Raw genomic sequence first — 13,665 nt, forward strand, 5'->3', positions numbered from 1 at the left:
AGTGGAATTAAGTTATTTCATTGATTAAATCAATAGAATAAGCCTGTTGGGCTCCCATAAGCTATTAAATTGATGAGCTACATGTCATTTTCATAATTGCATTGTTTTTTGGTAATCGGGAACAATATCATATAAGTTTGTTCTTTGGACATTCCATAATATCAAAACTCGGACCGTAAGGCCCGCACGCACAGAAAATTTTCGCTTGACCTCATGATAACTTGGGTCAAAGTTCAACACGTGGACACAAAGTGCAAGAGTATTTAATACACATATGATGAACGCGTTATACGTATATATACATATATAAATAGAAGGTCCTAAACTTTCTGGAGAGTCAACGGCGAAATACCAAAATTTTCCCATGCATGATAATCCACGCCAAAACCTGTTTTGACGTTATTTGCACAACTGGGACACTAGAACCAAATCAACCTTGGTCACCTCTCATTCCTCTTAATCTGAAGACTAGTGCAGATCCTGCTTTACTGCTCAAGCAATCGACTTTGAAACTGCCCGTCTTGCTTGACTAGCGATGTTCAGTGAGCCTGCCCAATTGTGTCATCTTCCCATTCAAATACTTTGAACAAAACAAAATTCTGGTCTAATTTGTATAGAGCATAAAACAGAGTACAATTAACCTGTTACTGTTAGTTTCTATTTCCTCTACAACTTAGTGCCCCATTTAAAAAGAAAAGAAAATACAAAGTGATTGATTAAACAAGTGATTGGTAATCACTAGTGTCCAAGTCATTCACTAAATAAACAAAATCTTCCTTGATTTCAGCTCTAGTTGTCTTTTCTTCCTCCTCAACTTCATCAACAGGAGCCACCATCATAGCTCTAGTCAGCTCTTTAGCTCTCTGGGCTTCAATTTCCCAATCTGTTCTACCCAGAACCACTAACATAGTCACCGCACAAGAGAATTGTGCAGCCAAGAGTCCAAGCCACAGCCCCTGAAAATCAAACCCAGCAAAGTAAGCCAACCATACTGCCACTGGCATCCCAACTAGGTAGAAACAACCCAAGTTGATATTTGCCCCAAATTTAGGCCTAGCTGTCCCCCTCAATACCCCACAACCTGTTGTTTGTGGACAGTTCCCCAATTCACAAAGTCCAATTATTGGCAAAACAAGTGATGTCAATGCTACGATTTCTTCATCTTGAGTGAACATAGTAGCCCAAATCTTCCGAACCATGAATGTGAAAACTACAGCAGAAAAGCCAAGCAAGAAGCTGCAAGAGAGGCCTAAAATGGCAGCAAGTTTTGCCTTCTTCGGCTCGTTTGCGCCTAATTCGTTCCCTACCCGGGTGGATACACTGAAGCTCAGAGATGAAGGGAATATGTAAATCAGTGAAGTGGTTTGAATCAAAATTCCCATTGATGCAACAGTTGCTCTTGGATTCGCCAGAACCCCACATAACAAGATCATGATTTCGTACCACCACCATTCAAGGCAAACTGAAATACAACTTGGGATTGCCAAATTGAGAAGATACTTCCACCCTTTAAAACACTCAATTGAGAAGCCTCCCCAAGTTTGCTTATGAACACCAGATGCGAGAATATAGATGATTAAGAAAGCTACAAGGTTGAAATTTGTCCATACACCACTAAGAGCAACACCTTTGATTCCTAAACTAAGGTGTGGAACAAGAAGGTAATTTATGGGAATGTGGAGAAGAATAGCTAAAGTGGCACAATATGTTAGTGGCAATGTTATTGATTGAGCTCGAAAATAGATTCTTAATGGGTGTAACAGAGACTGTGCAAACAGGTCTGGCAGAGAATAAAGAAGATATGTTTGTGCTTCTGCTGCTATTGCTGCATCTTGTCCACAAAAGAGCAAAATTCTCTCCATGTTTAGCCACAGAAGAGATATGGGTAACGAAGTGAAGATTAGCATAAGAATTGTTCTCTGCAAGGTGAGGCCAAGGACACTGTATCTTTTGGCACCAAAAGCTTGTCCACAAATTGGTTCCATTCCCATGGCTAGTCCGGACAAAATAGAGTAGCCAGTGATATTAGCAAAGCCAACGGCAAGGGAACCACCGGCTAAGGCGAGCTCACCGAGGCGGCCGAGGAAGAGCATGGAGATCATTGAGCGAGAGTAAAGAAGAAGACCAGTTAGTATCATTGGAAGAGCTATTTTGGCTAAAGATATTGCCTCTCTGAGGACAAGAGAGAGATGGGTCCTGTGAGAATTCTGGGTTTGTTTTGATGTTGGGCTTTGGGGAACCAATGATTGTGTGAGTATGTTGGGCTCTGGGTCTTTGATTGAGAGAAGATAAGAGGGATTGGGAGGAGAAGAGTTTTGCTGACACATTTTGATGTCCTTGAGATGTCCAATACACTATGAGAGAGAGAGAGAGAGATTAGTGTTTGGGGGGTTTTGGGGGAGGATATGGAGGGAGGGTTTTATAGGGGTTTTCATCGAGGTTGGGCTGGATTTTTTTAACTTAAACGAATTGTATGCATTTGAATGGTTTATAGCGTCCGGCGAGCTCCTACAGTAGTGATTAGTAAAACTAAGATTTGAGACCCTTTCTTTACCCAAAAATGCATCGTCAACTCCCACTTAATCTTGAATTCAAAAGGATTTGAATCTCTTTTTGAAGCCACACTGGCACACAGACATATTTATATGTATTTCTGTGAGTGATAATCATAATATGAACTCTTTGATTATTTGAGAAAATAGTGGGTCAAAGTATCTGATGGAATGTTTAGAGTTTAGACTACTGGTCAATAATATGCTAAATTGCTAATGATCATGTGTCCTCAAGAACGCCAGAACTATTTTTTGGACATATTAGTGAACTTAAAGCTCCTATTCCTAAGTTCAATACACATACATAAATACATATATACATGAATATATATACACAAGAATTCTCTCATGTGAACTTAAAATAAACACTTATAATGTGGACCTATGTTTTTACCGTTTTGAAACATGTGAGATCGAAAATAATGGACTCCACTTAACATTTTTCTTATCACATCCTCAAAAAGTGATCCGCATTTTATATCTTTACCTTAGAGCAATTGCAATGGTCACTATTTGTTGGGCCAGTAAAAATCTCCCCAGGGTCCCACCTCTATTACATAAAAAGTCAAGTCAAACACGTCTCTCAATACAACCACATCAACAAAATACATCTCCCAATATAACCACATCAACAAAACACAAATTCCTATACATTTTTCCTTCCCACCTAACATGGAGGCCAACAAATTCTCATGCCCTCCATGTTGTCTACAATAAAACTACACCAAAACACAATATTCCAATACAATCACATCAGCAAAACACATCTCCCAATACAGTCACATCAGCAAAACACAAAACCCAATACAACTAAATTAACAAAACATAAAACTCTATACATATTTGTTGGTCCAGACAAAATAACACCATTGCAAGTGTTCTTATAAAGGACACGAGGGGACTGATATGGCTTAACAAAGACAGTTGGTTCAGGCTTTGTTGATGCCGCGTATCCAAAATAAAGTCCCACTTCTACACTAAAATGGGCACCTCTAGTCTAAGATGTCGACCAATTGCCAAGTGGAGGGCAGTCATGGTTCCACGCACTTGAGTGGGTTGGTCTTAATTATATTTGTAATGAAAACAAGCTCGGTCATTAAAACGTGTAAAGAATTCTACTACTCTTAGTTGAATGCTTAACTCTTCGTTTCATAATTCCTTCCTTTGACCAAATAAACCTTTTGATTTCAAACGCACAAATCAACAGATATGTCTGTCTTCTAGTTGTTCTTGAAGGAACCTTTCGGTGGATCCTTTGTGTGCATGGGAGGGAGTTTAGAAATGGGACATGATTGAGAACCATGAAAATTGTAAAGGAAAATGAAACTATCGATCTATGAACATGTTTTGTCTTGGTGTCAATGCCGAAAGACAAATATTGTTGAATTCTATGCTTCTGGTTCAAGGAAAGGAGAGGAATGTTAGTAAAGGTGCAATTCATGCTTTAAATTGATCAACGACTAAAAAGGATCCTAATGAAGGAATCGTTGTTCGTTGAAGGTAATAATGATTGGTTTTTTGACAGTTGATCATCAAATAGCACTAATTAATTCATCTAACTACCTTTTCATGATTAAAAATGAGACCATTTATAAGTCTTTCACGGAATTAATTGACTAACTAAACAAAATAAATTAACCACAACAAATGAGGCCAATTCCTCTTCTTCTTTTTTTTTTTAAAAAATAAAAGAAGAAAAAGTGTTAGTGTTATATATTTCTCTGTGTTTTTTTAATGACGATAAATTATCAAATTTTGGTCTATGTAAATTCTAGTAGGTATTTGGATAGTCCGACTTGATCTTTCCGAATACCTAAACAAGTCTGTAAGTGTTAACGTGAAGAGTCGAGGTTAAGTTACCCGAGCCAATATGATTATTTGTTAATTTACCAAACCTTAAATTAATAATCGATGAGTTAATTAGCTATAGATGATGTTGTGATCGAAATTATTAATTAGACACTAAGATAACAGTGGATATCTGACACCGACTGAATCTATAGCTAGCATGGGCTGAAACTTTTGAAATCTTGTTCCAAAGCATTATGAGAGCCACTCACTCAGCCATACCGACATTCAAATGAAAGTCAAGAGCTTGGACTAGCTCATATTCTTAATGATTTAATCTCTTAACATAGACATTCTCAAAGATGATACTTAGCATATACACAAGACCCATCATTTTTCTATGATTTATTGGTATATGCGGCTGAGACCCACATCGATCTGCATTATTACAAGAAATTCACTTTAAGTTTTTATCTTATTCTGTCTGTTTTGTCTGCCGTTGGTGAGATACAAAGGAGAAGAATGGTGTTATGGCAAGATACAAATTAAGCTATACACCTTTTAGTTTCATGACAAATGGAAGAACAACATGTATGCTCTTGTTTAATCCGATTGATCTTAATTGTTAATTAGTCTTATCCCTTATCATCCATCATTACAAAGAAATTCATCAAAACTCCCTTAAAAAACTGTTGAATAGGCCAAAAATGTTGGGGAATATTTCAGGTACATTTTGTTTCACTTCAAGTTTTTTTATCTTGTTAATCTGTCTGTTTTGTCTGCTGTTGGTGAGATACAAAGGAGAAGAGAATAATGGTCTTATAACATAGATACAAATTAGGATATACTGGAACACCGCCCCTCCACAATAGTATCTTAGACAAAAATACTTCTCTACTCGTCTCGTTAAATGTAATTTGTGCTTCAATTTTTATATTCACCATCTTGAATATGATATGTTAATTTTTTTTTATTTGTATGATAGCGTTCTTTATTTCTATTAACATTTTAAGTTATTTTATGAGACCGATCATCAAGATTAATGTTAATTGTAATATTATCTCAAGGAATTGTAAGGTTGTAAATACCCCTAAAAAAAATTCCAAGGGCGTTGTGCCCGGACCCCAACAAACTTTTTCATACGTATCGAAGTCATATTATTTTAATATTAGTCCACCCCAATATTATTTCCTAGCTCCGCCCCTCACTAAGCCCCATCGTCACTCTATAGCTCACCCAGCACCACCAAGTTTGACATTGCGAAGGCTTGTGGCCTCTCCCACTCGAGTTGGTTACTACATATACACCTTCTAGTTTCATGACTAATGGTTGAACAACAGGTAAGCTCTTGTTTAATCCGATTGATTTTAATTGTTAGTCTGATCCCTTATTACAAAGCTGTGTGAAAGGTCCTTAAAAAGACGATAAGCTTAATGAGAAATCATGGGTAATGACCTTGTAAATACATATATCGCTTCACATTATTTGATAATTCATTTAGTTCAATGACAATAAGTCTTGTTCTAGTGAAGATATGATTAGGATATTATGGCTCTGTGTGTACATAACAAGTTCAAAGAATGAGGGTGTAATCTAGATAAACTTCTCTAAGTCTCAGTCTTTAACATAATGATATCAACAAAGTACACTAAAGACACCCTATTTTCCTCTGAACTAAGCACTTGCAAAGACAAAGAAGGAATTTAATTATGTCATCGATCTTGACAAAGCCATATATCCTTAATATCGCTTTGTTGGGTGGTTGTCTTGTTTCAACACAAGAATCCACTTCCATTTGGTTGTAATTAGTGACATAAGAGAAAATTTAAAACAGAGTGATTTTGATTGGTATACATTGTAGAAATTCATTTATTTCATTTGGTCATCCGGTGGAATCAGCTAGCCAATGATACTATTCGCCTACTGGAGAACGTTTGTTTTCAACATGTCTCACGGTAATGCAATATTCTGCAGCTCACACCCTTGCTAGGAAAGCTTACGAGTTTTGAGGTCCCTAGAGTTTGGCTAGAGGAAGTGCATTCTTATATTGTGAGAATTGTCGAGAATGAGTCTGTATCAGCAGTTATCTGAGTTCTATCTTCTTTCTATATTTCTAATTAAGAAAAAACATCAAATTAGAAATGTAGGAAGGAATCTAGACCTCCTTATCTGTGACCCAAAATATATTATCCACATTAACGGGTCAGAAAAAAAAAGAGATGAACGTAGATGAATCATCTATGTAATATTTCAAAAAGTGAATGAATTGATAATGGCCTCTTTTGCTATTAACCAATAGTCTAGTGATCGTTACCATTCAAGACGTGTAAATAGTTATCGATTATAATAAGAAGGTACCAACTTCTACAACGACAAAGAAAAAGTGCGAATTGTTCAAGTAATCCTTCAATATTCCTTTCATATTTATTTAACCCAATTCGTTAAAATATATACAACCGAAACAACCACAGGCCCAGGCCCTCCACAGTCATTTCATATGCCCGAAAACTATATATTTTTCCCAAAATTTTTGTGAAATTATAATGTTTTCGGTTAAATCTTTTCCACCTATTTATCCTGTTCTTGAACACACAAGCTCGTGTGGCTGCAGCCTGCATGGAGTACGAATGTTAGAACTACAAGCATGACATCATACAAAGTCGGACACCAAATATTGGTGGGTAGGAGACACAATCGTAATGGTCTAGATCGTGACGCGTATAACATTGTATCTCCAGGCCAAGTACATCAACGGTGGGTTCCCCACCAGGATCGTACCCCATATACGTCACTGCCTCCTTTTACGTAAAAACAGCTTTACCCATGTCGTGATTTCTACCTAAAAATGGAAGAGACCAGAAAACACGCTGGAAGTATAGTGTCATGACGCGCTTCTACGCGTTTATAGTCTCTTTCAAACGCGTTGGTTGCGTCCAAGGAGCACTTCTTGTGGAGACTGGAGAGTGACTAAAATCAGAATATTTAAACGTCAAAATATCCCCTTACTTCCTATCCAATTGAGTCAAAAGAGGTTCAATTCAAATGAGTCCGCTCTAGTTCAATATATTGTACAGACGTAACCCATCTGTAGAACCCAAGGGTAGTCTAAAAACCACTAAAGAATGTGAAAACAGCCCACAGCCGTCTCCATGTTTCATTGGCAGGAGACATCCACTTTCCAGATCCAGTTGAGATACCACACTCCCCATACGTATTACAAGGGAATCCTCCATGTTTAGCAACCCACCACATCAACTCTTGCACACAAGCCAAGTAGATGAATCCTCCAATGTTTAGTCGCAGTGTGATCATAACCCATATGCAAAAGCGACCAAGTGTGATCATCCAACGCATTCATTCATAATAATAATACCACGCAAACAGCCACAATCATGTGTGCGCACCTATTCCTTGAACACGTAATCACAAACTCCCCAATTGCGTAGGACCTAATTGAACAATTGACAAAGGGCAAATCCTGTGTGTCCACAATAGATCAGAAAAAGAAAACTAAAGCGCCAAACCAGGGCAGAAATCTACGTTGAAAGAGGAAAAAAAATAAAAAACAAAGCACGAACATACATGATTGACAAATTGGCATGTATAAAAGGGAGTACAATATTAAAGGAACCACAGAGAACATATTGTCGATAATGTCAAGCATAAAATGAAACTAACACTACATTTTGTCCTACATTACAAGATCAGCTGTAACATACTGCAGTTTGAATCCCCACAATCCCACAAAGTAATAATAGAAAGTACACATGCAGACAGGGTTCTACACCTTACAGATCATCAAAACATCAGAACTGTCAGGATGACCATCATTCATTCATTCATCATCAAGGGGTGAGAGACTTATCAGTGACCAAATCATTCCTCTCCCGGGGGTGAATGGCTGTATTGTCCAAATAATGAACACAAGCATTAAAAGCACATTGAGAACAATAATAAACCACAGAAGGTAAAATGTGAAACTAAAAACAATGAGATCAATATAAACCTGTGATATATCTCAGGCATGGGGCTTTCAGCTCCACCAAAGTTGTCAGGACTGTCCCTAGGCTCAGGCATTGAAATTGGACTGGGTCCACGACCATTATTTGGGGACCCTCTATCTCTAGAATACGGGCTAATGCTGCTGTCTTGACCATTCTTAGAGTTGTCCCTCTCCCTTCTATAAGGACTATTGCCAGGGCCACGACCATTTTCAGGGCTAGGCTTCTCTTTTCGATAGGGACTCTGGCTGGGACCGCGACCATTGTCAGGACTAGCCCTCTCCCTACGGTAAGGACTACGACTGCGGCCACGCCCATGATCTGTGCCAAGCTTCTCTCTCCTGTAAGGACTACGACTTGAACCACGACCATAATCAGGGCTTGTCCTGTCTCTTTTATGGGGGCTAAAGCTGCGACCACGACCACGACCATAATCAGGGCTCGCCCTCTCTCTCCTGGTAGGATTGGGGCTAGAGCCTTGGCCATAATCAGGGCTACCCCTTTCTCTACGATAGGGACTTGGTGAGCGCCTCCTATCATAGTTTCTCCTGTCCGGGGACCTATCACGATTTCTGTCGGGGCTATATTTCCGTTCATCATCATCCCGAATTGCAAACTCCACCGAAATAACTCGGTCCGTTAGCTTGCTGCAAAACCAAAGTTTAACAATATAAGTTGCATGAAGATTAAGCTATTGTGAAAACTAGGTCAGATTCATTAGCTTTAAAAATAGAATTCCACAAGACTGCGTCACTATATATGCATAGAGTGAATTAAAAATTAACCTCATATTTGTAGCTTCTAAGGCCTTTGCGGCATCCTCTAGTGATTCATACTGAACAAATGCAAAATTTCTTCTGATCCTTACACTTGCTATTGTCCCATATGGCTCAAAATGCCTCTCCAAATCCTTAGTCCTGGTATGATATGGATCAAAATTAATAACAAACAAGGTCTTTGAAGGTTTAGAACTAGTCGAAGATCTTTTTGAGCTCCCAGGCCTTCTGATGCCACGTTCATGCTGTAACATAAGGATAAATGAGCTCAAGCGTAACTATAAAATTGAAATAAAGCATACAAATGCACAAAATGAGAATCATCAACATTAAGCTTACAGTTGCATTACCTTAGTCCATTCAACACGCAGCCTGCGACCCTTCTGACCAAATTCTGCACGATCAAGTCCTCGAATTGCATCCTCAGCATCTCTCTCATCTTCCATGTAGATAAAAGCAAAACCTGTACACAGACGAATAAAACGGGGCTTCAAAAACATTTTTCCCTGTCTGAGACATGCTTCTAAAGAGAAATGGTAGAGAATCCTCCCTTGAAAGGACATTTAGACACAAGGTAGCACTGCCCGGCTAGATCCACTCAAAGCACTACCTTACCAAACCCTTTAATAAAATCTTGCCAACCTTCGTGAAATCTATAAACTAAGCGACCAGTAAAAGTAGCAACAGACCTTGTGTGATGAACTAAATGATGTCAAGGAACAAGAACCCAAAAGTGGATGTCTCATGGTGGGTCAATGAAAATAGTGCCTTCTCCATGCTGCCTCTGCTGTGAGGTCGGCAATGTTTCTAGCTTGAAACATGTCTGAAATTGAAGGCTGGGGCAAAAGTCATGATGAATGAAAAGCAATGGTGTCTGAGGAAAATGAGGGATGGTAGTGCCCCTGCAGATCAGAGTGACTCTTCTTGAAAACAAGAAGAGGAAGCTCGTCTCAGGCAGGAAAGAGAATTCTGAAGTGCCCATCCATTAGCCGGGAAGTGTATGGAAATCCCAAGTTAATCCTGCGCCAAAGAAAATGCTGAGTATGGGGGTTTATGCTTCAAACAACACTTTTTTTTTTGGAAAACATATCCTGCACCCCCCATTTAGGACTCAACAAAGGAAGATGTTGCTGCTGAGCTGAATATTCTGAACGCTGTTACAGTCATACTACTGAACAACCAACTCGAGAGGAAGCTGCAACCTCTACAATAGTAAACGGTCCTGCTGAATTGCGCTAGCTGCTGCACTGCTCGTCGTGAATTGTGTCTTGATAATAGTTTTTTGATAAAAGATTACATATAAAGAAAATTATTAAACATATCTGTGTGTACAGGTTTCAACTTGATTGCGTCTTGTTCCTTAAAACGCCATAAAAAATAAATTAATTTTATTACAAGCAGTCAAAACCTCTGCCCCAATACGTTATAGCACTCCCATACTAAGCTGCGAAGATGACTATAAAGGTTGTGTCAAATAAATTCAAATATCTTCTCATACGTTCAACATGAATGATTGCCTAATCCTTACATCTCCCAAACATTAAACAGCAAAATATAGCCAACAAACCTTCTCAATCATATATCACCAAAGGCTGCTGACAATCACCCGTACTGAGTTAAATGAGAAATCAAGGTTCACAATACTGTCACTGTGTCACATGTATTTCATCATTTAACTCAAGTTTGAATTGCACTGACTTGCTATTTTAGGTATTATCCACTTCTTCAGAATGTTTTTTTGTGAAAGAACTCGTCGCAAAATTCAAAAGTGAAATAAATTAGCATTATTGTTTTAGGAAACATACTTTCAAAGCTCAATTTTATATATATACATACACACATATAAGAAAACATGAGGATCTTGCTGTTCTTCGAAATTGTGGTACATCTGCTTCGAGAAATTTCACTCTTAAGCCAAAGGAAGACAATAACACTAGGAAACATCAAAAATATCTAACACATACAAAATATCACATTAGCAAAAAATATGCAGATATTAGATGAGCAATATCCTTACCAGACTTCATATCCACCCTTTCAACTCGTCCATATCTTCTAAACAGACGTTCCAGATCAGATTGCCTAGCATCATACTCAAAGTTCCCACAGAAGATTGGCCTCATCATTGCTGTAAAAAAGATTAAAGGATTTGTTCTATAATCTACACTACAAGAAAGTTTCTCAGAAAGGTAAATTCATCACGATAATTTGTCAGGGCATGTTTGAAGAAGAAGCACTCATAGTTGACTTCACAAACTTCATTGACAGTCATTCAAGCCTAAGAAACAGTTACGTTTATAATAGTAATGTGTCTTCAGATTAAACTATTAACGTGAATGAGTCATCTTCAGGAAAGGGCAAGAGTATGCCTATATAGTCATGCAAAAGTCATATTCATTGCAGATATCTAAATGCAAAAAATAAGTGAAAAACATAAATCCCAATAGACCAAACCAAACACCTTAGGACATTTATACCACCTCCAACCTTTATAACAGAAGTATCATCTGAATTTATTTATTTTTTTGAAGTAAATCAAAGCGACAAGAGGAATTATATTCCTAAGGACCTAATCTACAACCCAAAGAAACGACGAATTCTGTTTACCGTAGTTCAAATATTGAAACCAATAAAGTTAAATCCTAAGCACGTCCATCCCCAAAACACAAATGTATGTAAATAAAACATAACGCTCTGTTAAAATAATGAAATCCCTTAGCAAATACAGCCGAATTTAGTTCATCCAGTGCAGGGAAGAAACATGGTTCGCCAAAGTTCAGTATCAGGAAACAAAAGCCAAAAAAACTCGGATTATTTAAACAGATCGAATCAACAAGCAACCAGATCTGGCATGTACGAACTAAAAACCATAGATCAGAGAATAAAAGATCCGTTGAAGGAGCTAAGAAGGCATGGGAAAAACGTTCACAAAGAACAATTACAGAGAATTGAGGATTAATCAATTGATGTGTGCCGTACCTCCTGATGGCAGCCGCAGTGCAAAGACAGAGCGGAACCTTCACTCTTGAACTCGAAACCCTAATGAAAGAGCCGGCTTTTAAACAATCAATCCAAGCGTGGACCCGTTGGCTCTAATAAATAGATAGATGATGACGTAGGGGAACTTAATACAGCCGAGAGACTCCCGTGTTTTCTTTTATTTTCGAAAGTGCCACAATGAGGCAAATATGTACTCTTTTTTTTTTTTTTTTTTTTAATTATAAACGGAGAGTATATTAAGAAACAGAACCGACGAGGCAATCCTTCAGAGGAGAAGGACCAATACATGCTGGATACTCTTCAAGCCAAGTAGAAAGGGGACCCAACTCTTGGGCACTTCTAGCTAGAAGTGAATGGCCTCAAGGAGATGGCCAAAAGGAGCAAGATGGTAAGAATCAGAAGACAGGGCGGAAATAAGAATGGCCGAATCTGATTCAACAAATATGTACCTTGATGTATGTAAAATAATGTTCTGTTATATATTGTCACGTCGGACCTCAGAAACCCATAGTTTGGGCTTAAGGCTATGGGCCTGTTCAAATTAAATTTCTTTTTTTGGTGAGCGATGAAGGCATAAAGATCATGTGAATAATGAATAGCCGAGCAGGTTTTCAATTTCAGATCACCATACAACGAAAACAGTTATTAAGTGGTGATAGAGTTAGCTTGTATTCCATCAAAGAAAAAGATAGTCACAGGCCATAAATATAAAGATATCCCTGTTGGATTATTTGGTGCAAAGCCCAAATAAGAGAGGTGAAGAATGACCCAAATCAATTGAGGCCGAACTCAAGTTATGTGAGAAGATGAGCTTAAAATTAAATTGGTTTTGCTCAGATAAAATCCCTGCAAGATTGGATTCATTCAAGATTGTGTCTATCCACTAGAGTTATCAAAATATGTTCCTATCTCTTTCCACATCTCCACTACCTCGTTAAATAGAAGTGGTCTCCTCAGTTGAAAGTAGTACAGAAAAACACACTCTAAGAAAATTCTATTCAGGTCTGAGAGCACAGTTCGAGAGAGGTTCGCTTAAGTCCATCGTTTTGATAGTGCTACCAACGGTGGGAGTGAAGCGTTGTATCTTGGGAGGTGAATTGCCATCCATCCTGTAGGCACCGATAGCAGGCGGCTTTATCACCTTAAGGAGATTCGCATCCGCGTACCTCGCTTCAAATTCTGTCTTCAATTCATTTCGTCGTTCGGTAACAAACTCTGTTGCTTTGAGTCTGGTCATATTGTTCGGTGTGATATTTTGTGCAATCATGTTTCGGTTGATGATGTGTAATCAATGATTCAATACGTGTTGAACTAAAAGGCAATTAAAGTTTTATTGATTACATGTGTACTGCTCTATAGCATTGCCGATTAAATATATATGTATATATGAGTTAATGGTTTCAGCTTATACAATGATCACATAAGCATGGTTTGGATTTATATGATTTTGTCATATATATATATATGAACTCGGGATATGATATACCTACATATACATGGTCTAGGTACATGTGTTTTGTTTTATATGATTGCTATCTGAAGTGGTGA

The 13,665-nt window shown here is 38.1% G+C and overlaps 2 protein-coding genes across 3 annotated transcripts; both read right to left on the reverse strand.

The window, feature by feature from the left end:
- Window positions 1-538: 538 nt before the first annotated feature.
- On the reverse strand, window positions 539-2,600 carry LOC119983802 (protein DETOXIFICATION 49-like). Its single transcript, XM_038827528.1, has one exon. The coding sequence runs from the start codon at window positions 2,325-2,327 to the stop codon at window positions 717-719; it is 1,611 nt and encodes a 536-aa protein (XP_038683456.1). The 5' UTR covers window positions 2,328-2,600; the 3' UTR covers window positions 539-716.
- A 5,323-nt stretch (window positions 2,601-7,923) lies between these two features.
- On the reverse strand, window positions 7,924-12,247 carry LOC119984180 (serine/arginine-rich splicing factor RS41-like). 2 transcript variants are annotated; one of them, XM_038828007.1, is made up of 6 exons: window positions 12,097-12,247; window positions 11,135-11,245; window positions 9,468-9,580; window positions 9,127-9,362; window positions 8,347-8,988; window positions 7,924-8,241 (listed from the first exon to the last, which is right to left on the reverse strand). In XM_038828007.1, the coding sequence occupies exons 2-6, from the start codon at window positions 11,241-11,243 to the stop codon at window positions 8,217-8,219; spliced, it is 1,125 nt and encodes a 374-aa protein (XP_038683935.1). In that variant the 5' UTR covers window positions 11,244-11,245; window positions 12,097-12,247; the 3' UTR covers window positions 7,924-8,216. The 2 variants fall into 2 exon arrangements, with proteins under 2 accessions (XP_038683935.1, XP_038683936.1); XM_038828008.1 differs by lacking the exon at window positions 12,097-12,247 and adding an exon at window positions 9,807-10,137.
- Window positions 12,248-13,665: the final 1,418 nt, after the last annotated feature.

Source organism: Tripterygium wilfordii, chromosome 18 (assembly GCF_013401445.1).
Source record: "Tripterygium wilfordii isolate XIE 37 chromosome 18, ASM1340144v1, whole genome shotgun sequence".
NCBI classification, from domain to species: domain Eukaryota; kingdom Viridiplantae; phylum Streptophyta; class Magnoliopsida; order Celastrales; family Celastraceae; genus Tripterygium; species Tripterygium wilfordii.